This window comes from Lissotriton vulgaris, chromosome 2_1 (genome assembly GCF_964263255.1).
Source record: "Lissotriton vulgaris chromosome 2_1, aLisVul1.2, whole genome shotgun sequence".
In the NCBI taxonomy this organism is placed as follows: domain Eukaryota; kingdom Metazoa; phylum Chordata; class Amphibia; order Caudata; family Salamandridae; genus Lissotriton; species Lissotriton vulgaris.
In genome coordinates, this window is record NC_141687.1 from 1,553,403,484 (window position 1) to 1,553,430,789 (window position 27,306).

The window sequence follows — 27,306 nt, forward strand, 5'->3', positions numbered from 1 at the left end:
AGCGTATGAGGTAAGGCTCATCCGGTAGGTTTTAATTACTCTTGCTAAGTCCGACACATAGATGTTAAAAAGTGTCGGACGTAGGGATGAGCCTTGGGGGACTCCACAGGGTAGCGCCAAATCGGCCGATTTGAATGGCCCTAGCGTTACCGCCTGTGTCCTATCTGATAGAAAGGAAGCAAGCAGGTCCTTCGCTTTGGAATGGATGCCCAAATTTCCGACACGGTCAATCAGAGTAGAATGATTGACCCTGTCGAAAGCCGCAGATAAGTCCAGCAGTATTAACACTGCTGTCCCCCCCCTGGTCCCTGATGGTTCTTATATCATCGGCGGCTTTAATAAGGGCAGTCTCTGTACCATGTAACTTGCGAAACCCAAACTGTGAATCATCCAACAGATTATTCTGTTCGATGTATTCAGAAAGTTGACAATTCATAGCCCTCTCCACCACCTTCGCTAGGAACAGCAGGCTTGCTATTGGTCGATAGTTCTTCAACAGGTCTTTATCCAGACATGGTTTTTTGAGGAGTGGTTTCAAAAGGGTGTTCTTCAACATGTCCGGATAGATTCCTGTTTTAAACATCACATTACAGATTTGTGTAATGACTTCACTTATGAGGTCCATTACCGGAGGAAAAACTTTAGGCGGACAGGGGCGAGCTGCGACCCTGTTTTAATGAGATTCATAATGTCCGTTATCTGTTCCTCCTTCATTTCTGTAAATTGGATAAATGAACTGTCTGGGGGTGTGAAATTGGTTGTGGGGGTAGCAGACTTTTTCTTGGCGGAGAAATCTGAATAAATGTCTTGCACTTTATCAAAAAAGAAATTGGCTAACTAGTCACAGAGGGCCTGAGAGGATACGGGGGCTAAATCTGGCGATTTCCCAGCCAGTAGTTTCACCACCTCGTACAGTTGTTTACTGGAGTTCTTAGCGTTGTTAATTTGTTCACTAAAGAACTTCTTTTTTGCCTCGAGGATCATCTTTTTATAACTGACCAGTGTATCCCTAAATCACGATTTACTATCCAAGTTGTCGGATTTACGCCAGTATCGTTCGTGTTTCCGGCAGACTTGCTTTTGTGTTCTTAGCTCTTCCGTGAACCAGGGAGCTGATTGCCGTGTCCTGTTTCTCGATATAGTCTTGGATGGCGAGTACTCCTGCCCCTGCACCACATACACTGCCCAAGCCAAAGGCAAATGTCAGCACTCAGCCCAAGGGGCTCAGTCGAGACCAAGTACTTCCTCCTAAAGCCCAGCCTTCGAGCTCGGCTCCGAGGAAAACAACTACGCCTTCAGGTGCTTCAGCACCGAGCAAACCACACGTGCCGATTCCACCACCTCCATCCGCACCGAAGCCCAAAGATCCTTCGACACCGAGGCCAAAAGATCCTTCGGCACCGAAAGCGAAAGATCGTTCTGCACCGAAAGCGAAAGATCCTTCGACACCGAAGCCTAAAGAGGTACAGGCACCAAAAGAAGCTCCGGCTCCGAAGCCGTCGACTTCCAAAACTAGAGAGGGAAAGCCAGCGTCCGGTGCCACAAAGCCGACAAGGCCAGCTTCCACTCCGAAGACTCCCGCTTCAGTGCCAAAACCCACAAAGCCTGATTCCGAGGTTCCTAAGTCCTCGGACACGCCTGCCAAGCCTCAAACAACACCTTCGGCACCAAGAACTTTGCCACAGGACGCTGTAACACCTCCCAAGGCAAAACTCTCAGAACAACCTCTGTCGGAACCGTAAAAATCGACGCCGAAGAAGGTTGTAGAGGAAGAAGAACTGTTTAAACCAGATCCTAAACAAAGGAAGATCTACATAAACCCAAGGACTGGACATGTAGGTGTTTTACCTCATAAAAAGAGACCAGCAGAAACACCACCTTCACCTGTGGTTCCTTCCAAAATGGACTGTGCAACTTCTCCTATGCACCCTCCATCTCCTGTATCTTCTTCCTCGCCTGTCCCTCCTTACATATCACTTCAAAACTCTCCTTCCCCTTCTCCTGCATCATCACATTCACCACAAACTGATGAGGAGTATGTCTTAGGTGGTGGAGAGGATCCACATGCAGACCCAAATACATATCCTATACCTGAGGATATCTATATTTTTCCACCACACAATGTGCCTGATGTCCCTGACCCACAGTTATACCCGTCAAAACCTTCTCCTCCATAAGACCGCATTGGTTTTAATCACCTCTTAAACAGAGCTGCTCTCTACCACAAAGTCACAATGCATTCTGAGGACATTGAGGAAGATTTTCTGTTAGATACATTTGAGCCATCACACAGATCTACTCAAATTCTTTCCATGATTAAAGGAGTCATTAAGCATGCTCCAGAGATATTCAAAGATCCTGTACGCACTAGGGTATTAAATCCAAGAATAGAAAAGAAATATAGGCCTGCACCCTTTGATCCAACCTATATTAAAGGACATCCTCCACTAGACTCTTTAGTAATGTCCAATGCAAGAAAAAGTGCGAATTACAGACTTCTGGTGAAACGCCCCCACCTGAAAAAGAATCCAAAGTTATTGATGCGTCAGGTAAAAGAATAGCTGCACAAGCTACAAATATATGGCGCATAGCAAATACACAAGCCCTTCTCTCACGTTATGACAGAGCTCATTACGACCAATTAAGAGACACTACTACAACACCTCCCAGATCAATCTAAAGATCAGGCAACAGAGCTCATACAAGAAGGCAAATTAATTTCAAATGCCTCAATAAAATGTGCACTAGATGTCGTAGACACAGCAGCTAGAGCCGTAAATACTAGTGTCCTACTCAGAAGACATGCGTGGTTGCACATTTCAGGGCTCAAACAAGAGATGCAAACCACAATTTTAAACCAGCCTTTTAATCAAAACCAATTATTTGGCCCAGAAGTAGACACTATAGTGGAGAAAATGAAAAAAGACACAGACACCGCAAAGTCTATGGGAGCTCTACAGTCCACACAGACTAGAGGTTCTTTTTGTCGCTCCTTTTATAGAAGAGGCTCCTAACAAACTGGAGCAGATACAACAACATCTTTCAACACGCAAACACAAACATCCTCTAACAAAGGGTATTTTAGAGGAGGATACAAAAGCAATAATAACAAGGGAAGAGGTCGCGTTAACGACAACAATTGCTCCTCTTCCACAACTAAACAGTGACTTCCCTCTGCTCCCCCAACAGCATTCCACTCCTGTGGGCGGCAGATTAACACAGTTCTTGACTGTCTGGAACTCCATCACAACAGACAGATGGATGAGACAGATTATCCAACATGGCTACTGCCTAGAACTTACAGCAACCCCCCCCAAACATACCACCCAGCCAGCGCCCTATGTCTACAGATCACCTAACTTTGCTTCAACAAGAAGTCCTAGCAATATTACAAAAAGATGCTATTCAACTAGTCCCATTAGAAGAACAAGGAACAGGGGGTTACTCGCTGTTTTTTCTAATTCCCAAAATGGACGGGACACTAAAACCAATTCTCGACCTCAGGCCCCTCAACCATTACATACAATCAGATCATTTTCATATGATCACTCTGCAACAAATGCTCCCACTACTGCAACAAGGCAATTTCCTTTCAACGCTAGACCTGAAGGACGCCTATTTTCACATTCCAATACATCCTGCTCACAGGAAGTACCTAAGGTTTGTAATACAAGGACAACACTATCAGTTCAAAGTCCTTCCGTTTGGTGTCACAACAGCACCACGGGTGTTCACAAAGTGCTTAGCAGTAGTAGCAGCACATCTCAGAAGACAACAGATACATGTCTTCCCTTATCTGGACGATTGGCTAATAAAAGCCAAATCATTCCACCAATGTGTACAAAACACACAGCAGACAATTCAGCTGTTGCACAACTTAGGGTTCACGATCAACTACACAAAGTCGCACCTAGAGCCTTCGCACGTGCATCAGTATCTAGGAGCTACCATGAACAAATCTACAGCTCTAGCGTATCCTAGTCCAGCCAGAATACAGAGCATTCAAGCCTTAGTCTCCACTTTTCAACACCAACAGTCTCTCCAAGCAAGAGTGTTCATGAGATTAATAGGCAGGATGTCATCTTGCATCTTCATAGTACCACATGCAAGACTGCAAATGCGTCCATTACTTGAATGTCTGGCACAACAGTGGAATCGGGCTCAAGGTCAGCTCACAGACCTGGTGTTGGTAGACAGCCGTACGCATCGCTCTCTGCAATGGTGGAACACCAAAAACTTGACAAGAGGTCGGCCGTTCCTCGAGCCTGTTCCACAAATAGGACTCACAACAGACACAACCCTCACAGGATGGGGAGCCCATCTCTTACACCATACTACTCAAGGTCAATGGAACAACCAACAAAAACTGTTCCATATCAACCATCTAGAGCTGCTAACGATATCCTTAGCACTCAAGACTTTTCAACTTCAAGTACAGAACAAAGCTGCTTAATCCGGACGGACAATATGACAGCAATGTACTATATACAAAAACAGGGGGAGGGGGACACTCTCTGCAACTGTCCCAGCTCGCACAGAACATTTGAAGATGGGCCATTCCTCAAAACATATATCTGTTAGCGGAACACCTTCCAGGAGTTCACAATCATATAGCGGATCTGTTAAGTCGGAGGTCACAACAGATTCACGAATGGGAACTACATCCACAAGTTCTTCAGCTATTCTTCCAACGGTAGGGGCATCCACACATAGACCTGTTTGCCACTCACGAAAATGCAAAATGCCCAACCTTCGCCGCCAGGTTCCCCCACCCACGGTCCGAGGGCAATGCAATATGGATGAACTGGTCAGGCAGATTTGCGTACGCTTTTCCGCCTCTCCCCTCATTCCACTAGTAGTGCGCAAGCTCAAACAACAGTCTCTTAAGCTCATACTAGTCACTCCCACATGGGCACGCCAACTGAGGTTCACCACACTACTAGATCTCTCTCTGGTTCCACATCAAAAGTTACAGCTCACACCCTCGCTGTTAACACAGAACCATGGAGAAATCAGACACCCAGACACAAACCAACTGAATTTGGCGATCTGGCTCCTGAAGTCTTTGAGTTTGGTTATCTTAACCTACCACCAGACTGTATGCATATCATTAAAGAGGCTAGGAAACCCACTACTAGAGCGTGTTATGCCGCCATATGGAAAAGATTTGCAATATATTGCAAAAATAATCACATTGATCCACTGGATGCTTCCATCCAAAATATCACTTGTTACCTTTTACATCTACAAAGGTCTAATTTGGCATTCTATTCCATATGCCTACATCTTGCAGCAATTGCAGCCTATTTACAAAACCGTCAAAACCTGTCTCTTTTTAGGGTACCTGTAATCAAAGCATTTATGGACGGATTAAAAAGAATAATCCCTCCCAGGTTGCCACCTTCTCCAGTATGGAACCTGAATCTTGTCCTTACGAGACTCATGGGACCCCTTTTGAGCCTCTACAGAAATGTGAACTGCAATTTCTAACATGGAAAACGTCTTTCCTTGTTGCCATCATCTCTCTCAGACGAGTAAGTGAAATACAAGTGTTCACTATACAAGAACCATTTTTTCAAATACATCCTAATAAAGTAGTTCTTAGGTCTAATCCAAAATTTCTTCCAAAGGTTATCACACCTTTTCACCTAAACTAATCTGTAGAGTTACCTGTGTTCTTCCAAAACCCAGACTCTGTAGCAGAAAGGGCCTTACACACATTAGATGTTAAAAGAGTTCTGCTATACTACATAGATAGAACTAAATCCTTTAGAAGGACAAAACAATTGTTTGTATCTTTCTCTCCTCCACACAAAGGAACCCCTATCTCCAAAGGTGGGATTGCCAGGTGGATTGTAAAGTGTATACAACTATGCTATCAAAAAGCTAAACGTACACTAACAGTTCCTCCTAAAGCACACTTCACTCGCAAACTAGGAGCCTCTATGGCTTTCTTAGGAAATATACCATTAGAGGACGTATGCAAGGCAGCATAATGGTCTACACCACACACCTTCACTAAACACTATTGTGTTGATGTGCAAGCCAAGCAGCAAGCTGCAGTAGGCCAGGCTGTCCTTAGAACACTATTTCAGACTTCTGCAATGGATGCAAGCGACCACCGCTAGGGGAGACACTGCTGCACAATCGATGCAAAGTGTACGATCTGCAGCTCATATGCCTCATATGCCTTGAACGGAAAATGCTACTTACCAGTATGCATCTGTTCTTGGCATGTAGAGCTGCAGAGTCGTAAACGCCTTCCCGGACTTGTATCCATTCCAGTTCTCATCTTACTTAGATACACACGCTCCAAGAAGACAACAACCTGCAATCATCCGAGCCCAACACCATGTGGCAATTTAATGCATAGTGTACAACTCTGCATCTCTACATGCCAAGAACAGATGCATACTGGTAAGTAGCATTTTCCATTTGATTTACCTGTTATCCCCTAGTAAAGTGCACTGCGTGTGCCAGGGCCAGTGAATCGAATGCTACTTGGGGGCATGCAGCACTGGTGGTGCCACCCCCGTGAGTAGCCCTGAAAACGGTAACTCAGACCTGCCATTGCAGATTTTGCGCGCAGTTGGTAACTGCCATGTCGACGTGGCCAGTGCACACACTGGCCAGTTCCTGACCTTCCCTTTTCTTACATGTTAGACACCCCTCAGGTAGGCCCAGGTGGGCAGGGTGCAGTGTATGTGAAAGGTAGGACATGCCCTTATGTGTGTGGCATGTCCTAATAGTGTATTACAGCCAAGTTTGTTTTTACTATTACAAAGCTACCAGTTCTACATAGGATAGAATTGGATGTTTGTTTATAACATCTTATAAGCATAACTGGCCCTGAGAATTCGGTAGGAAAATAGAATTTAGTATGCCTGCACTCAGAATCTACTACAGCTCTACCGACTCCATGTCCTGAAGGCACCGCAGAGGGCACCGCCGCACCGCAACCCTGGTTTCACCGGCGATGCCTGTTGACGCCGCCACCGAGCCGCTGCTGCACCGCGACCTGTGGGCACCGCACTCCGCACCGCCTTGCTTCACGAGGATGCCTTGGCTAGCTTGACGCCACCACTTCCCGCCGGAATCAACACTGCTGCTTGCACCATGGTTCGAGGGCACCGCTCATAAGTTACCCGACGCACCACCCTCATCCCGCACCGCAGCCTTGTCCGAACGACGCCGGCACCATCGACTCCAGTTCGTCAGCCGACGACAGCACTTCAGCAACAAAAATGCAGCTGCTTGCACTGTGACCTGCTACTACCATGACGAGCCCCGCCTCCATCTTGCACTGCGACCCTGGTCTCACCGACGAGGCCATCTGATGCCGCCACCGAAACGCTGTGACCACCGCGACCTAGGGGCATCGCATGCCGCACCGCTGCGCATCACACCAGAGCACCGCTCCGGATCCCATCAGAAAGGAGCTCGACCTGCACTTCAAGGGCCCCATCGCCCTACATCTCTGAAAGGTACTGTTTGCGGGTGTTCCCGAAACCGTAGTTGGTCTGCGACCCCGCGGTCAGCCAGATCAGTTTTTGGATTTGTTGTTCACAACGCCGTGATATCCCCGGACGGAGCTATCGACATCAAGGAACTATTTTTAAAAGCATATTTTGATAAGTGAAGGTTTTGGAGTATAGTGTTGTGGATTTTTATCATATGTGGTCTTGTCTTCAGTATATAAAAATTGGATATTTTTCCAAACTGGTGTGGTGTCTTTCTGTAGTGCATACACTGTATTACTGTTGGTTATGTGCAAATGTTTACACACTGCCTCTAAGATAAGCCTTAGGGGCCACGTCCGTTTCGGGGGCCTGGTAGGACGTACTAAACTTGTATCAAATAGAAATTACCTGGCCTCCAATTCTCATTACTGCTTATTTATTCAGCAGATTTCAAATACAATACATAGTTATTGTACCTCACTTTAACATTTGTGTATATTACAATTTCCTTTCGGCAACAGTTATACATTTTAAGTGCATTCAGGGATACTCCTCTCATTCTTCAGAACAATTTGTGCAAACAATAATGAAAAAACCATTAACCATTTTTTAATGGTTTTTTCATTATTGTTTGCACAAATTGTTCTGAAGAATGAGATGAGTATCCCTGAATGCACTTAAAATGGATAACTGTTGCAGAAAGGAAATTGTAATATACACAAATGTTAAAGTGAGGTACAATAACTGTATGTATTGTATTTGAAATCTGCTGAATAAATAAGCAGTGATGAGAATTGGAGGCCAGGTAATTTCTATTTGATCTAAGATAAGCCTGGGTGCTCGTGCCAAGCTACCAAGGGGGTGAGTAGGGGTTATTTTAGAAGTGTAAGTCCCTTATCCTGACTAGAGTGGTGGTTTCTGCCTCGCTTTAGCGCAAGTCTCAGCTAGCCAGAAATCCTATTTCTAACAGTCTTTCTCAATCTTCTTGGCGCGTAGACATTCCTCTTGTAATAAGTACACGTTTGGTCCATGAAGAATTAAGTAAACTGTAAAGATTCAATGAAATGTTTGAGTTTATTACCCATTTGTAATAATTGCACAGTGTGTTTCGGTTGGCCTTCCTTACAAGGTGAATGGAGCTTTGCCACCTATGGGGACTCCAAATAGTTGATCCCTTTTCCTTGTACTCCCTCTCCTCGTACTTTGAGTCCTGGGTTTCCATCTCTCCTAAGCTGCTTTTTGGATTCAACCAAACCCTTCCCCCGTACTCCCACAAATAGACTGTGTGGCTACAATGTTGCTGCTCAGCGTGACCTGATTGTTTCCCAGTAAAAAGCACAGTACACGGACCCGGAGGTTGATTGAAAAGATTATGATGTATGGAGTGCTGGCAGCATTAAATAAGGTACAGTCTCCGCATTAGAGCGCCATGCATCATTTAAGAAAGGATTCCGATGAGCCCCTCGAGCAGTACAGATAGTGGCGTTGCCTAAAGATGTACAGGTTTGCTTTTTTCTTCACCCTTGACATACTGTATTTGTGCTTGTCCCTGTTGCCGGTATTTATAGTGGGTTTTTTTGTAATAAAAAAAGCTAAACTTTTTGTTAGTATTAGAAAACATGCATCCACAAATTGCCACAAGGAGTGTTATAGGTAGAAAATGAAAAGAATCCTCTGGGAGAAACTCCTTAGCCCACAAACCTGAATGCATAATCATACCACATTTAATGCTGATATTCGAAACGTCTCAAACAATGCTACCTTCCTTCAGGAAAATGAGAAGTAATATCCCAGAAAAGCAAATGAGGTCTGTCCTGATCATACTGTTAAAAAGAATCTGTGATAACGTATCAACACAACAGGCTTTTCACTATTTTCAGCTTTTGTTTGGAAGATTTATCAGGAAAGGTTTTGCCAGCCTTGCTCCTGAGTAAAATGAGATTTTCCTCCCCCAGCAGTCACCTGCAGTTTTGCCGGGAATAGAACATTGGTTTGATCCCCCAATTGAACAAATTACTTTTTTCAGTTACGGCAGATAATAACGACTTCTTGCTGCTGTTAAGCATGCATCTTCCCCACGGAGCACAGTACACTACCCATTCATCTTTCAAGTCTCCATGTTCCTCTAAAACATGCCAACCAGATTCTGATGTGAGTCATCTTTAGGTTTTCCAGCTCATTGTTGAAATTCACCTTTTGTTAGTGGCCGGCTGCTGTTTCCACATTATCCACGTCCACTTCCATCTTCTGCAGTGCTACTTTGGTAGCAGAGATCCCTTCAAACTTGGTGATATTTCAATCTGCACTATTATAACGCATTCTTCCCAATGAGGGTAACACACCTTCTTCCTTATAGACCAAACCGCGAAATAATTACTTTGGTCACAAACTCCCACTCTTGTATTTTCAGGAGCAAGGGGCTGAAAAGTAAGATTCCAAGCAGGTGTGGTCCTTTCTTTGTTGTAGACTGTTAGGCACCATTGTGTGGTTTACCCATTGTTCACTTAGCTCTGTGTTTGTCCCTGGCCCATGCTACTTGTGATAGTGAGGCTTACAGCACTCTGCCCTTGTGCAATCTCACACCAAGCACAGGACAGTCCATCTGTAGAGAAAGGGATTTATTTCATAAATGCTCAAAAGTAAGAGGGGGGCACATTGGATCAAATACATTTGTAATACTCAATAGCAGCCCCTTTATTGTCTAAAGACAACAGATAACTCATTAGAAAAAGAGGGAATGGTTGATATTTCGTACAGAGTCATTCAAAGACTCATGGTCGTCTGTGCTAACTAGAGATCATACTAAACATCAATATGCAGTGTTCACAACCTCATTTAAGAAGGAAAAATAGTCCAGAATAGGGCCTTTGGAAAGCATCAACCTTCCCGAATCTTGTTGCCCAATTGACTATTGCATTCACTCCAGAATGATCTCATGGTCACATGTTCAAAATCTCGGTGGGTCGGGTCCACTATGCATGTCATCGTCTTGAAGTTGGTTAACAATAAACACCTGTTACTCAGTGCCACGGGCCCCCAAGGAATGAAATTATGTATGTATTTATGTTTGTATGTATTTTTTTTCTACACCTCAAACCCAGCCAAAAGGCAGCGTAGCACTGTACTTGGTAACATACAAGCATAAAGTCAACAAGTATTAAAAAAGTAAGCTGGATTGTGGATGGTAAATGTATTGTATCTTTCAATTAAAAAGCCATGCACTTGATAGCTAATCCTTTTCAGCCTGGCCACTGACAATCTCCCACCTCAAAACGTTATTATTCTTTTTTTATTTAGTAAAACAGTACCACCTGCGCCCATAACTGAAGCTGATCTGAAAGAAAGCAAAGTTGGGATTACTTCTTTGGGCAAAGCTTCTGCTTAATTATGAGAGGAGTAAGCGTGAGGGAGCCTGCATATTCCTATCCTTTGTACACTACATCCGCTGCAGCTCCAATTACAGACTAACCTCGTCTGCCTTAATCGAATCTATCCCAGTACCACTGTAAATATTTCCCAGTACCCTTACTATTTCCGTGAATTAGTGTGATTAACCAACAAGAATAAGATGATGCTACTAATGCTATCAGCGAGAGCTTAGTTCGGTTGAGACCCTCCCATAGGTAGTGAGTACACAACCACATCTGAACCTGATAGAAAGCAAAGGCACAAGAAAAAAATCTCAGTTTAATTGGCCATAGAAGAACTTCTATAAAAGAGTAGACTGGGCTTACTTAGTGCCTATATGTCACTCAGGCTAGAGATGTTGCAATTATTTGACTTCCAGGAAGTGAAGCAGAGAAAAATTCAACAGTCCTATGATGTATCGTCCAAAAAAGATGGAAGAACTTTCTGTTTGGATAAAAGGACAGGAATTCAGCCACCTGGCAGCACAGGTTTACTTGGAACGTAACCTTAGGGCAATTTCACAGATTCAAAAGCCAAAGAAGCTTAGTAAGTTTAGAAAACATACCAGGGAGGAATAATGTTTCTGAAAATAAAAGAATAGTCTTAGGTAGACCAGGATGTAGAGGTGTTTTATTAATCTCCTTAAAGAAATGTCACTTAAAATATATACTTTAATTCCTCTTGATGTTGAAATATATTACTCAGATAGTGATTCTTTCAGTCTCAATCCCCAGCAACAAAGACCTAGGGAGATCTGGTTGTTGTTGACTTCTTTATTTACTCTGTTATACAGAAGATACTAACAGTTACTTAAATTGAAAATAGTCTAGGTCAGCGGCTATGGCTACTTCTTGTCCTTGGATCTACGCAGGGTGAAGGAGAATAGGCAGTGGGATTTGAAGCAAAGGCTGGAGGTTTTTAGGTAACTCCGAACAATTGTCCAGATTCTCAACTTTTTTCTTTTTCCTTGAGTACTAGAACATGATGCACATAATACTCAATACCGAAGACATACAAGAGCTTTTGGTTAGGTTTGAGCAGAGGAGAACTCAATATGGTGGTCAGGGAGTGGGGGGTTATAGCATTTGGCAGGCATAATTGGAGATGCCGTGATTGATACAAAATGGGGAAAGCTGCTCAATAGATTTGACTTGAGTGGTAGTTGCTGGTGGATGTCTCACATCGTGCATTTTGAACATAAGATGGGGAGCAATATTCTCTTTAAGTTAATTCTCTGGTATTATCTTTGTTACAGATGATGGGCCTAGCCTGGCAATCATGTCTCCTGAGCTTTCATCTCTTCCTTCTTAATTTTTTTTCTAAATTGTCACTCTTTCAGAAATTTCCTAAGGCCTGTTTGTATTCATGCTTGTGCAATTTTGACCAAACCTAACCGGCAACGCAGCTGTCTGGTTAAGAAAGAGATATTGTGTGATTACCAGCAATACAGAGGAGCTTGTAGCCCACCATGGCTTATTACTGGTTGGCTTTACTGTCACTCATCTGCCCTACTTCTTATTTGATGGCTTGTCTTGTCCATCATGTCTGTCCATCCTGTGAAGCCATACCAATTTACTTGTATTTTTTCGACAGCTCACTTTGTGTCCGAAGCACTCCACAAGAGTGGATTGTTTTCCAGCTGTCTCTCTTGCGTGCTTCTTCCCACTCCCCACTCCGTATTGCTGTCTCTCGCCTGTGTGCTTCTCTCCCATCCCTTTCGATGATATGATGCATTCACCCTTGTGTGCTTCTCCCCTCTGTAGTGCTTTCTATTCCGTGTGCTTCACCCAGGTCCATGTTACTCTCTCTTTGGGTCATCAGTTAGCTTCCTCCCCATGCTCCACTTTGCTTTTCTCCACCCCCTTTACCCCCCCCCCAACCACCCCCCCCCCCCCCCCACACACACACACACACACACTCATGCCCTTTGTGTTTCTCCCCCCTACCCACTTTAAAACAAATTTGCATCATGGGTTTAAAAAAAAAAAGAATAAAAAAGATTCTTCAACCATGCTGCACCTCATCGAGGATGCTCTACAATATCATTGTACATCATTGGCAAAGCCAGTAGGCCCCAAAGGGGAAACTAATTGCATTGTTTGTGGGCTGGATATTGGCTGCAAATCAGACCCTTGGTTTGGTCAAGGCATGATGAGAAATATTTTCTGCTTGACCCATATAGCACCTTCTTTTCTGCCTCCTGCAAGTTTAAATCTTAATGTCACTTTGAAAGGAGTGGAGTCTGGATTTTGGAGTAAGTGCAAGTTACTGGGCATACTGTCTCTAGTACTAGTTCTGCCCTCCTCGTGTCACTAGGGACCCGCACATTCTTGCCCTTTCTATTACCTCATCATAGGTGCAGAGAAAAACAAATGAAGTCTGGGAAAGCATGCACCTTTCCTGGCTCTGGTAAAGTTAATCCTGTGCATAAGTGTAGCTACTCTTTAGGTACGAGTAGCCATTCTAACCACATGGTATATGATGGTTGTAAGACTAAGTCTACAAGAGTCTCTGCTGTGAGCTAACTGTACTAATTAATGTTGTGTTCCAACCTGAAGTACGTATCCGGATAAAAACGCATCTCTAAACATGAAATGCAGGACACGAGCTGAGAAAACAGACCCACTGTTACTCTCCCACTTCACTTTGCCACATTTTCACATACTCTCACACTGTACTTTCTCCTCTCTGTCTCTCGCTTTCTAACTGGTGTGTATAATTTTGTGCAGTATCATATTCGTCTGGTTGTGCAAAATTAAAATGCTGCAAAATATAACTATGTGGTTTCTCTTTGATAGATCTTAACTATAAACGAGGATGGGTCACTTGGTATGAAAATCCCCAAGTGTCATATCTGTGAGCACTGCAACGCTGCCTTTAGAACCAACTACCATTTGCAGAGACATGTCTTCATTCACACAGGTACTGCTGACGTGTACAACTGTGCATTGCTCTGTAAGGCACGTTATTTATTGAATAACTTGTTATAATGTGTGTGTATTACATTGCTAAGACGGTAGGCAACTTGGCATCTAAGCTTAATAAAAATTTGCACCAAACTGTCAAAGAACACAAACAAAGCCAGCTACAGCACGCAAATGTATATGTTTTCATGTCCGCATTCTTTAATTATTAGCTAGGCTTGTCCTCTGTTCAAATCAATATGTATTGTCCAGCACTTTAAAACCTGGTTGGGTGGCGTTTGAGCGAACACATGCTTCTAGGTTATATTCCTCTTAAGCTAAGGATTAATTTGAAAAGGATCTCTTTAAACCAGCTGGCTATAAATAGACAATATCCGTGTTTTTGTAAGTGAAATGTTAATCAAGTAACTCCTGTGGAGATGTAGAAATTAAACATTACTCAATGGGATTGTGAATGTAATTTGCCCTATTAATGATCTAAAAAGTAAGTAAATTCCAGGTTAGTTTCACTTGATAACGGCTACGGAAAGGGTGAGGTAATACTCTACTCCAAGGTTTGAAGAAATTCATGGTCCGACCTTGGCAGATGCATTTAAGTATCTATTTGTGTGTTTGCAAAGTGATGGACTAAGAATCTAACAATTGAGCTTTTAGCTTAAAATACAAATTTACTGCTTAGTAAAAAATAAAAGGTGGTATATGTTGGTCCTTTCATATTCCTCTCTACTTCAACCCCATTTCTTAAGTTACTCTATTTTTTTAACCCACCTCCTTCTCTCTCCAATTTATAGAATAAGATCTCTGCCTCAAAAGGCATCCAGCTTACCCTGTGACTTTTGTTGTGAACTGGGCACAAGCTAAGGGGCCGAGTATGATGGAGGAAGGATTTTCCGCATCCTCCAGGCCGGCGGAAGCCACCGCCGGCCCGGAGGATGCGGAAAATACTCTGCGGACCCACCGCCACATTAGGATGGCTGGTGGGTCTTGGTTTCAGTCCGCCGCCTAATATGTTGGCGGTGTCTCTCAGACACCGCCAGACATATTAGGATGGCTGTCAAAAATTGCTTTTCCGTGGCGGGTTCTCAGCCGTGGAAAAGCTTACAGATCTTCACCTCGGGGGCCCGTAGCGGGCTCCCTGGGTGAAGGGGGTTGGGGGATGCACATGGGGGGTACCTATGGTACCCCCCTGCATTTGTATGCAGAAATCGGCTGGCAGCGCGCGGTGCCTGCCGCTTTCTGCATACAAATGCAATGTATGCATTTTTAACATTGCAGTGGGTGCAGCTTGAAGCCGCACCCGCCTCAATGTTAAACATAGAGGATGTGACCGCTAGGGTGGCGATCACATCCTAATTGCACAGGAGGGAACGCCGCAGCCCATGCGGACGTGCCCTCCTACTCAGGGCTCGCATTGCGTCCGTCCGCGATCGTAATGTGCCCCTTAGTGTTTTAGCCAGACAAATGTGGGCATAATGAGGTAACCAAAGTATTGATAGCCCACCACTTCCTTGTTCAAATTTTTCAATAACAGATAAAAAGTTTGTCTTTTTGGTGTGCACATTGGGCTACATGGTATGGCTTTTGGTGTGCTCAATGGGAAGGCAAATCCAGTTTACGTTTTTTAGTGCTTATTGCATGTTGGTGAAGAACAGCTTTTGAATGTGCACCTATGTGTTTCTGTAGTATTGAACTTTTCTTGACCTTGTTTTTAATGTTTAACATGCAACTTTCAGTGCACGTAGCTGATCTCTGAGCCCTCTTATCCTAAATTGCCCATTGCGCTTTCCATTCTCTGGTGTGTGTGTGTGTGTGTCCATGTGTACGGTGTTTTAAGCACTTGATGGTGTATATCCATATTTTTCAGCTGTTTTCGTTCCCCTTCATTTAAAAAAAACTTGTCAAAACAACAGCATGCCTCCAAAATATAATTTATAATCATTCGTCCGAGCCTTAAGGATGGAGCAGATACTGAGAACTGTCAGCCTGGAGCCCTACTGCCTGCTCCATCTTTCAGACCTTGTTATCTACATATGAATTTTGGCATTTTGTCCCCTGAGAAAGGGGCTTTATCTAGTCTGCAATGCACTGGGTACACCACGAAACGTTTTGCTTAAATGTATAATTTGCTCTGGTGCACTGTCAGGCTTACAGCTGTTACTCTGTACCCCTAGACCCCCCTACAAAAATGCAGGTTCCTTTGATTGTGACCTTCAGACCCTCCCAATTTATGGCCAGGAAGGTGTCACTATTTTTATACAACTCTGAAAATCCCTGTATTTGGCATGCTACTTCCTGTCTTTATGTTGGTTGCTTAAGTGCTCCTTCAAGAACCACTTATAGGACTTCCTTTCAGGTTAAGATTCCTTCCATTTCAGCAATATGTGGACGTTGACTGACAGAGATATGCCTACAATCTATTGTACCTCATCTAGCATCTGTTCTCTTACAAAGAGATGATTGATTCATGTATACGTTCTGCGCACCAAATAGAACTAAGAATAGTTCCCCTCAGTCATTAAAATGTCTCCAGGCATTGTTTGCCAGAGGTCCTTAATTAGTGATTTCATTTCTTATTTGCCGCTCTAGTAGCAGAGCCCTGGGGGTGTCCCTTTTTTGTAGTATAGGCTTCAGTAGAGGGGTCTGTTTAAGTAAAATGTCAATTTCTATTGTACTAGTGGAGTGTGAGTTGAAAATGTGTATAGGGTAGAATCTCTTCTTTAGTGTGTTACCAACTCGCCTCCATCCTAAGCTCGGCTTCTGGCAAACGTCTGGTCTAAGTTTCCTCTCAAGTAGTGCTATAGCCTTTGCACTAATTAGGCGAGTGGTGTCCCATATGATCAAGCAGATTAGCTCACAAGTTTCTCAATAGATATTTGGACCCCAGAGAAGCCAAGCTGAATCTAAAAATGTCCCACTGAGCGTGTGAGATGCCTATGCCCCTCTCTCCCCCAACACTCTAAAATACAGCCTAGAACCAGTACATTTCTAACACAGTGCAACACAATGTATATAAAGCAAGTAAAATCCTTGCCCTTCAGACTGTGTCCTCCCTCTCTCTTTCAGGTGGTAATGGGTTCACTTATTCCCCTGGAGGCACAACTGCCTTGGCACACTTCTAATGCCATTTAGGGGGAGAAGTGTATAAAAGAGCACTGGAGAAAACTGAAAACTAAGGATACAAGCTGAGAGTCGGGGTCTGACTCTGAGACTACCTTTTCAACTTAATCTCATTACCGTTATTAATATTGTAACATGACAAAGGTAGACCCCTTATCATTACCTGAAATCAAATCTTTACTCCCCTCTGGAAAAGGCTTTGACCATCATGCACCTCTAAGATCTGATCATCTGCAACATCTCTTTGCATAAATCCCTCGCTTGATGACACTACTTTGCATGAGCTTCTTTGAATCGTTGAGACCCAGATTGTCCCTTCGCCCCATGTTGTTGGTCTCTTTGGTGCTTTTCTGAAGTCTGGCTCTTGATATTTTTCTCAATAACCTGCAATGGCCAGTAGTTTTATAGCTTCAGCCACAGAATCTACTAGTATTACTTTATCCAGTCAGCTAAATTTGAGGCCTGCTGTGAAAGACCATCCGTATTGTATCTGTCTTGCTTTGAGGTCCTTTACAACCAGCTGATATTGCCACCTCTTATCAAATGCTGCATCTGCTTGATCCTCCAACTGCGCCATCTGGCAGCCACTGTACAGTATGTGAGGTTCTAATCTACCTACTTTTAGTAGTTGCAACTTCAATGATTAATAGCAAAGCTTTGCCACTGTTTCTTCTGGGCAGTCACTTTTTGTGTTTGACATCTACACCCTGCACCCTCTGCATGCTAACACTGAAGGATTCCTAAGACTTTTTTGAAGAGCCATTGAATGTATTCTCGTGTATCTTATACCTTTCTCTCAAGATTCTAATCCTAATATTATCCCTTCCAGGTTAATTTTCTAAGTCTTTGCCTTCATCAGAGATGGCCTTTCCTTGGGATTCCGGTGAGGCAATGGATTTGGCTACCATCCTGCATATCTTTTAAAAAGGTTGATGTTGCTAGTGAGATTTCAGTGGAGTAAGGAGCAGCTCTGGATTAGAGTGATCAAAGTCCTTTTTAAAATCAGCTAAACAACTTAGCATGTCACCTTTTATGAGGGAGCATCCTTTCAAAGAGCCTATGCTACATGCCTCTACAACCTTGTTTCTGTGGAGCTTGGACTGAAATATCTTTGCCTTGAACAACGCTAAATAACTTTAGACTGCATTTTTATTTGTTGTATATGGCATGTACTTTAATGGTTTTCACTACCCAGCAGCTGTCCGAATCAAAGCAATACTCCTTATATGGCTGTGGTGCCCTGCTTTTGTGCTTCTATGACTTTGGGTTCTCTAAGTTTCGCAATAGTGACTGGCTCCCTTGTCATTAATAGTGCACTCGATCTTTAGCTTGCTTTGCCCTTTTTTCTTCAGTTCTTCTGTAAGCTTCACCAGATTCACAGTATGCATGACCAGTATTCAAGCCAGGAGGTCAGTTTGCCCAGCTATTATCGCAGGGGTATTGTCACTTCAGCAAGTACCAAGTGCCATTCTGCAAAATACCAGTTTATGTTCACGTCGCAGGATCATCTAACCAAAGGCGGTTTCACTGTGGTCCAGACTCTCAAAAGCAAAACGACAAAGCTTTGCTTTCCTTATCATTCCTTCTGTGATTGTGCTGCCTTCCTTTTTATAATTTTCCTCTGGGAGTGGCTCGCCTTAGACAATTTCAGGCTGACCAACCAAACATAGTGTTGAATGTAAAGCATAGTCCAACACTAGTAGCTATATCTACAGTAGAGTAAACTATTCTAGAAATAAAAACGTCAATCCATGCAATTCCAAGTGGTTCTACCATGCCACTATCCCAGTTAAGTAATGGGCAGATGCAGGCCACCCCACAAAAATCCTGGAAATAGTTTTCCGCCCAGGGGCAGGGGGTGAGGGTGGATAATCCTCGCCTCTGAGTCCTTAGTAAAATTGAAACTTTCTGTTATGACAGCTAGGACATTTAGTATTCTTTGTCACCCCTGGAGGCTAGGATTATGCTATTTCAAAGCTTGCTCACCACGAGGTGAGCCATGTCCAACACTGGCTTGAATTAGAACCTGTTAAAGGTAGAGTCCGAAGACCAATCTGCCGCGTTGATGGTATCCTCTAAATGGGCACCCAAGCCATGCCTTTGAGGCTATAGCTCGAGGCTTATGCCTGTCTCTTGCATAACCCACCTAACCCATCTGGCTATGGTGGGGGAAGACACAGCTCTAAAAGGTTTGCGAAGGGCAATAAGAAGTTGGTGCTTCCTGACAGTCGCAACTCGTCCGTAATCTCCTCATAGGCTTTCAAGCAATGGACTACAAATAGCTTAGGGGAATCCGGGAACTCCAGATATGAGATTACTCTTGTGTGACACTTAGTCCTTCTATGCAAAGTGAAAGTCACTCCAGACGGAGTAAACATCCTGGAGGTGATATCCAGAGCTCTAACATCCGGCACGCGCCTACAAGAAATTAGGCAGAGTAGCATAGCCAGCTTAGCCAACAATTCCTTTTGTGACAAAAAACTGTTAATCTCCCACGACAAAAACAAGTTAAGAACCTGGTTCACATCCCATAAGGCGGAATACTGAGGTTCTGGAGGTAAGGAAAGTCTAATGCCTCGGAGAAGCTTGCACACAAGGGGATGTTCCCCAACCACATCATTATTAAGTGACGGGTATCCTGCCGAGATGGGCGAAATGCACCTTATATATTGAAATCCTCTTCTTCCTCGAGGAAACGTTTACGTACCTGAACCTTTTGGAGTGTGTGTGTAGTCTTGGTGCTGGTCCCCAATCTGGAGATGTTCTTGCCAGAGAAACTCCTAACGTTGATCAAGTTGAAGCTGAAATTTACAGCTTCATCAGCTGATTAAGTACAGGTCGAGGCCTTCCAACTACCAGTGCTGGTTTAGTCAAGATAGCTCTTCTATCCTCTAAGCCACTCCCCAAGAGTTGGCATGAACTTGGGATTTGGTGACTTCTTCTCCCACCCCAACACCTCCTCCTAACTCAGCGCCTTTATGGCTTCTGGTGCCTAAGAAGTTGAAACCTGCCAAAATGTGTTACCAGTTTGGTTTGGGCCACCCTTGCCACAGACACTGCCCTCCCAAGCAGATAACACTACTGTTTCTAAGTTTGCTGAAATCATTGGAGTGCTGAAAAATGGCAGAAAAATGGCACGTCTTGATGGTATGCCTTTGGCAGAACATTTTCCTAGGGTCCAAAGATTTGTCTGGATGAAGAACTAATTGGGGCAACCTCGGAGGTCCTTGCCTGATAAGGATTATGGATGCCCAGAAGATGAGATGATGGCTTAAAGACTTATAACCACAACTGATATTGCTTTACATTTTGTTTTACAAAATACAGGTGGAACTAGCAAAACTTAGACATCAGCCTACTAGATCACATGAAGAAAGTTCTGTTCGAGACATGTGTGACTGTGCATACACATTCTTTGCATCTAGTGTTGGGTCCGGACGTGTTCAATCTGTTTTTCTTCGAATAAGTCTTCCGAGTCACGAGGTAGAGAAACGTCTCCTGTGGTGATAATGTGTATAGGCATCAACTCCATTTTTAGATTGTTTTCCTTCTGCCGTCTGGTTGGGACGTGTTTATCTGCACTCAGGGGTCGAGACTGTTACAGTGCTCTGTTTGGTTCGTGCTCACCCTCACCGGTATTGTTTTCGATCGCGTATTCCATCTTGTATATTGAACTACAGAAAACGTTATCGCTTGTCAAATTGACGCGCTTCCTCTTTGGCCCTCGCCTCTATTTTGGATCCATTCCAGGTTCACCAGAGTATGCCCTCTTAGTGATGGAATGTAGGCCTTTCCGTTTCTGCCCGAACTGTTGCACAAAATACCCCCGGAACGACATCCATGGGGTCTGTACCCTGCGTTTATCCCCGTAACACGGGGAGGAGGGTTGCGAGGCCTGGCAATCTTTCCACTCCAAAAAGACTCTTCGAGACCTTCTGGCACGTCGACCCAAGGTGCAGTGGAGCAGGATCAAAGACACTAACTGATATCTTCAGACATCAAGATGTCGAAGAACTCCCTGGACTATCTGTGGCAGAGGAAGAGGCGTACTCCATTGAGGGCAGTTCCAGCTCCTTCCTCCAGCTCGAAATAAAAATGCAGGACATTTTGCCGGTGCAACAATCTATGAGTACTATAGTTCCTGTTCCTCAGCCCCATCTTGAACAACCGTAGAGACATTCAATCCCTATCGAACAAAAGGCCCTCGGACCACCACTGCCTTTGGGCCATCGTTGGTACCGAAAGACTGATTCGGATGCCTGCCCCTGGACCCGGCACCTAAACACCAGCCAAGGCCATCGACATCGTCCACCTCGGTGCCGAGTCGACCTTTGGTACCGGGCCAACCAGCCCCATCTTCAGCTCCAACCGGACCTTCAGTGCTGAAACTGAAACACACCTCTGCTCCGAAACCTCCGAAACTGGCCCGGAATCTGATCCTGGCAAGCCTGTGGAACCGATTCTCCACAAGTTGCAAGAAAAATTGGATGCTTGTCATAAGCAAATACACAGCCAGTCTCATACAGGGTGTGCTCTTGCCAACCTTTTGGTTCCGACTCTGCCCCAGTCGAAGAGACAACTCACTTTAGAAGTGGCTTTTGTTACACCGTCCTGGCCAAACAGAAGAAGGCAGTGCACAAAGCTACCAGTCCTTTGCCACTTACACCACCATCTCCACCACCACCTCCACCCCCCACCACATTCGCTATCTCCAACACACTCCCGATTGAGATCCCTTAGGTATAACATTCAAGGGACTCCACACTCTTACACAGGTGGACATGGTATGTTTGATTCACCAACCCCCCAAACCTACACCTGGAAAGCATATGATATAGACCCTCCACTCTTCTATTTCCTCCTGATGATTCCACGTCATACCAGGAGCTCATGAGGTTGAGCTACACAAGGAACCTCTGGAAGAGGACTTGCTTTTTGAAATTCTCTCTGCCACACATAGGGCCACTCAATAACTCCCTATGCTAAATGGTAAGTTGCATCATGCAGATAACACATTTAAAGCCCCTGATAGAACCAGAATCATCACACCCAGAGTTGATTAAAAAATATAAAGCCTCTCCCATTCCGACCTGATTTACATCAGGGGACGGATTAATCCTGACTCTCTTGTTGTTACCAATGCTCGTAGGAAAGCTAATTCCCAAGCTGCCAATGATACACCACCTCCTGACAAGGAAAGTAAACTCCGTGACGCCTCAGGTAAAAAGGTCACAGCTTAATCTGCCAACCATTTGCGTATTGCCAATTTGATGGGCTTGCTTGCAAGGTATGACCGTGCTCACTGGGATGAAATGGAGAACTCCTCCAATATCTTCCAGAGGAGCACAAGAAAAGGGGACAGGAGCTTGTATTTAAAGGAAAGCTCATCCCTCAACACATCTATCCACTTTGCCTTCGATTCAGCAGATGCCTCTGTAAGAGGAATTAGTGCCAGTATCTTGCTGCAGCGCCATGCCTGACTCCGCATATCTGGCTTTAAGCTGGAAGTACAACAAAGTCTACTAAATGTCTCTTTCAACAAAGAACACCTTTTCAGTCCCCAGATTGACCTGGCTCTAGAAAGAATGAAAAAGGATACTGAGACTGCCATGTCTATGGGTGCACTTCAAACACCTAGTCCTCATGGCTACTTTCGACCCTCCTCAGATGCCTCTACCTCATACCAATGTGGCCAAGGTCACTACTCTACTCCCCGAGGTCACAATAGAAGCTTCTATGACAAGAATCCTGTGCATACGTTAAGCGAGGTGTATACATGTATCATGCTTAATCAAAAGAACACAATAGATAGTAAATGGAACAAAATGGACACGATCGAAAGTCTTTTTGTTCTTCAAAGGGTTGTATTTAACCTTCCTTTGTTGAAAGGTAACTTCAAAAGCAAATGACTAGCCGACACGTGTTTCGTCAAGTGGGCAAGGAGCACGTGACTCTTCAGGGCTGTAAGCACAAATGGGGTAACGGTCCGTATAGCCGGTGATATTTCCGACCCGGCGTCTGGGGTCTGGGTTGAAGAATCAGCGATAGTGAGTTACTGTGCACTCCGAGACGGGCGGGTACATCCGTCTCAAACCAGCTAATGCCTGGGATATGGCAGCGGAGAGACAGGTCCTGTATTCCTAAGGGGCTGGCAAATAGAAGCTTCTACAGGGGCAACAATGCCAATGGTAGAGGAAAAGGTGTGTCCCTACGTGGTGTCGCACCCAAAACCAAAAAGTTAATTTGTTCTCCTTCCCCTTCCCCCGAACATTACCACCGGTCTAGGGACGATTACAAGATTTTCTGCCCACATGGCAATCAATAGTGGATGTTGGACCTTATCCAATATGGTTACTGTCTGGAGCTCATTACCACACTTCCAAACATTCCACCTAGCACACCAAGGCTCTCGCTGAAGCACCAAATACTACTCAAACAGGAAGTTAAAGCTCTCTTGCACAAAGGAGCTAAATAACCCATCTCTCTACAACATCCAGGGTTAGGAGTATAATCCCTGTACTTCCTATTCCCCAAAAAGGACGGATCTTTACGGCCAATCATAGATTTATGGCCCTTAAATCATTACATCCTGTCAGAGCATTTCCATATGGGCACTCTCCAAGACGTGATCCAACGTGATCCTATTCTCCAGCAAGGCTACTTTCTGTCAGCCCTAGACTTAAAGGACGCCTACTTCCTCATTCCCATACATCCAGCACATTGCAAATACCTCAGATATGTGATAGCAGGCAAACATTACCAATTCAAAGTTCACCCATTCGGGGTGACCACTGCACCTCGAGTATTAACCAAATGCCTAGCAGGGGTAGCAGCACATTTATACAGACAAAACATACATCTCTTTCCGTATCTCAACGACTGACTTATCAAAGTCGGCACTCTTCCTCTCTGCCAACAATAGTAACTCAAAATACTATAGACCTGTTCCATCAATTAGACTTCACCATCAATGTCCAAAAAGCTCATCTTCAACTTCTACAGATTCAACCATATCTGGGGACTATCCAAAACACACAGGTGGGATTAGCCTATCCCAATGCAAAATTTCCAAATGCTAATACCACACTTCCAAACCACAGTTGGCAGTCAGAACTATCATCCGCGTACTGGGTATGATGGCCTCATGCATCACCATAGTACCACATACACTGCTACACATGCAGCCGCATCAGGAGTGTCTAGCACAACAGTGGTCTCAGTCACACGGTCAATTAGAGGATCGAGTGTTGATAGATCGCTTCGCTCATCGTTTTCTTCAGTGGTGGAACACAAACTACCTATTAAAAGAGCAGCCTTTCCTCGCCACTGTTCCGAAATTTATCCTGACAATGGACGCACCACTGATTGGCTGGGGTGTTCACCGACACAATATCAGATTCCAGGGTCTCTCGGACACCATACACCAGGGTCTTCACATCAACTACCTAGAGCTTCAAGCTGTACACCTAGTGTGGAAATTGTTCACACCTCACCTCATCAGCATGCTTGTCTTAGTGCGGACAGACAATATGACAACCATGTACTATGTGCAAAAATGGGGGCGGGGAGGGGCATTCTCCACAGTAACCACTCCGATCTCAGACCATTTGGCGTTGGGCTCTACATCACAGCATTCATCTGTTAGCAGAACACCTCCCGGGAACAGACACAATATTTACAACCTCCTCTGCAGGATGCAGAAACAAGTCCACAATTGTGAACTCAACCCCAAGTCTTCCTCAAGTGATGATTTCCACAAATAGATCTGTTTGTAACTGCGGACAACACAAATTTCCTAAACTTCGCCTCCAGGTTCCCAGACCCACTATCTAAAGTTTGTGCTTTGTGTATGAACTAGTCATGAATGTTTGCTCACGCTTTTCCGCCTCTCCCTCTTCTTCAGTTTCTGGTTTGGAAGCTCAGGCAAACATCTCTCACACTCATACTAGTGGCTTCCACATTGGTCCGGCAGCCCTGGTTTTGCAACGCTACTAGAACTATCAGTAGTTCCCCATGAGAAGTTTTCCCTGAATCCAGACCTTCTCACTCAGGACCATGGAGAAATCGGGCACCCAAATCCCAAGGAAATCAACCTAGCAATTTGGCTCATGAGGTCATAGAATTCGGTTATCTCAATCTGCCCTCTGAATGTATGACCATTCTCAAAGCAACTCGCAGACATACTAATGGAGCATGCTATTCAGCTAAATGGAAAAGATTTGTCTGATACTCTTCTAATAAAAGTATCAATCCATTTAACGCTACAATACAAAACATTGATTACTTGTTGCATTTACAGCTTCCTGGCCTTGCAATCCCATCCATACGGGCACATCTGGCTACAGTGGCTGCCTATTTAGAAAATAGACAACACCGGTCTTTATTCAAGGTACCAGTCATCAAAGCCTTTATGGCAGGTCTTAAAAGAGTGATTGCACCCCGGGTTCCTCATGCACCTACCTGGAATCTTAACATTGTTCTCACAAGACGTATGGGTCCACCATTTGAACCACTGCGTAACTGCTTCCTTCAATCTTTATCTTGTAAGATAGCTTTTTTAATTGCCATTACTTCACTCCGAGGCGTTAGTTAGCTCCAGGAACTAACCTTAGAAGAGCCTTTCTTCCAGCTCCGCAGAGATAGGGTAGCTCCCTAAATTCCTTCCAAAGGTGATCTCTCATTTCCACCTTAATCAATTGAGTAACCTGTGTTCGTCCTCAACCAGACTCAGTTGCGAAGAGGGCTCTCTTAAGTTTAGAAGTTAAGAGAGCTCCTGTGTACTAAATAGAAAGAGCTAAAGACTTTCTCAAAACTAAACAGCTCTTTGTTCACCCCCTCATAATGGAAAGTCCGTATGCAAATTAGGCATTGCCAGGTGGATAGTTAAATGGATTCAGACATGTTATCTTAAAGCCTAAAGGACTTTACCTACACCCCCTAAAGCACACACTAGACGTAAAATATGGGCTTCTATGGCTTTCCTGGACAACTTCCCACTAGCTAACATATGCATAGCATCTACTTGGTCTGCACCACACACTTTCACTAAACCTTATCGTATGGATGTCTAGCACGCCAACAAACTAATGTAGGTCAGGCAGTGCTACGTACACTCTTTAAAACACTGCTTTGGAGGGCACTGCTATACAAGTCGATGCCAAGCATGTGTATCTACAGCCATACATGCCTTGAACGTATTATGTTACTTACCCTCTAAGCATCTGTTCTTGGCACGGAGTGTTGTAGATTCGTATGCACGGCCCTCCTCTCTGGACACCTGTGGCCGTTGTAGCGCCTTTACTTTTTTCATACACATGGACATCTCTGTACTTACACTTGCATTACACTCCATTCTCACCCACCGGCTATGAAAATAATGGAGTCAATGGCCATGCCCATTATCACCAACACTCTACCTTGTGACTCAAAAGACTTCTGCGTGGAAAAACAAAATGCACACTTCCAGGCCCAACACTAGATAGTAGGAGTATGCAAAACATGTGAATTTACAGCGCTATATGACTAGAACAGATCCCTACAGTGTAAGTAACCTAATCCTTTCCGATCATCAACTCTTTGGGGGTCACCACCCAGTTCCTAAAGTGGAACTTTAATTCTGAAGGTAGTTGCTTGGTTGAAGGACACAGCTGCTGCACTGCTCCTCCACACTTGCATGCTTTCACTGACTTCTTAGTTGCCTGGAGATATCTAGGCAACTATTATGGATGTGCCCTTCTATAGTGTGCTGTTTGAAAAGAAAGCCAACTCCTTTCATGCATGCTTCAGAAAAGAGCTAAGCTATGGCTCGTTTGCACAGCTTGCTCTCCTCAACGAGGTAATTTCACCAACATTTTCAAGGCAGCTCTAGGGCACAACCCTTGTGGCAGTGCTAATCTTTGCAGCCAATCCAAGTACCCAAACAGATGTACTGCTCCTTTCCAGGCAGGGACGCAAATATCTGCTTCTGTAGTAGATCTAGTCCATGCAATCCTCTCCTAGTTCCACTGCCTCAGAACCTCTCTGACTCCCCCTTACCCAATCATTCTCCAGTGTATCCACTGTACTCCAGTGTATCCAAAGGTGTTCCACTTTTCCACCAGTTGAGAGATGATTGTGCCAGATTGTTGGGCCATTCTGCTAAACCTCAAAGGCTTTGGCCTACCCTTTTTTTTACCTCCCCTTGGGAAAGTCCTCCTTACACCAGGATGTGCGTTCAGGCACATCTCAACTTTAGAGGCAGATTACATTGTTTTACTGAATAAATGGGAAGAAAAGGGCACCAGATTTTACTCATTTTAGTTCCTGGTTCCCATGAAGGACGGATGGGTCTAAGGTACTATCTCTGAGCAAAGTTCTGCAGGACCTTAATGTGAGTAATTGATTGACATCCCGGGACA

At 44.3% G+C, this 27,306-nt stretch overlaps 1 protein-coding gene across 1 annotated transcript in view; it reads left to right on the forward strand.

Annotated features, from left to right (window-relative positions):
* The window catches only part of ZNF148 (zinc finger protein 148), a 205,229-nt gene that overhangs the window by 102,320 nt on the left and 75,603 nt on the right, over positions 1–27,306 (forward strand). Inside the window, exon 4 of the mRNA XM_086957436.1 lies at positions 13,667–13,790. Coding sequence (XP_086813562.1) covers positions 13,667–13,790 — 124 coding nt within the window. The remainder of the gene's footprint in view (positions 1–13,666; positions 13,791–27,306) is intronic.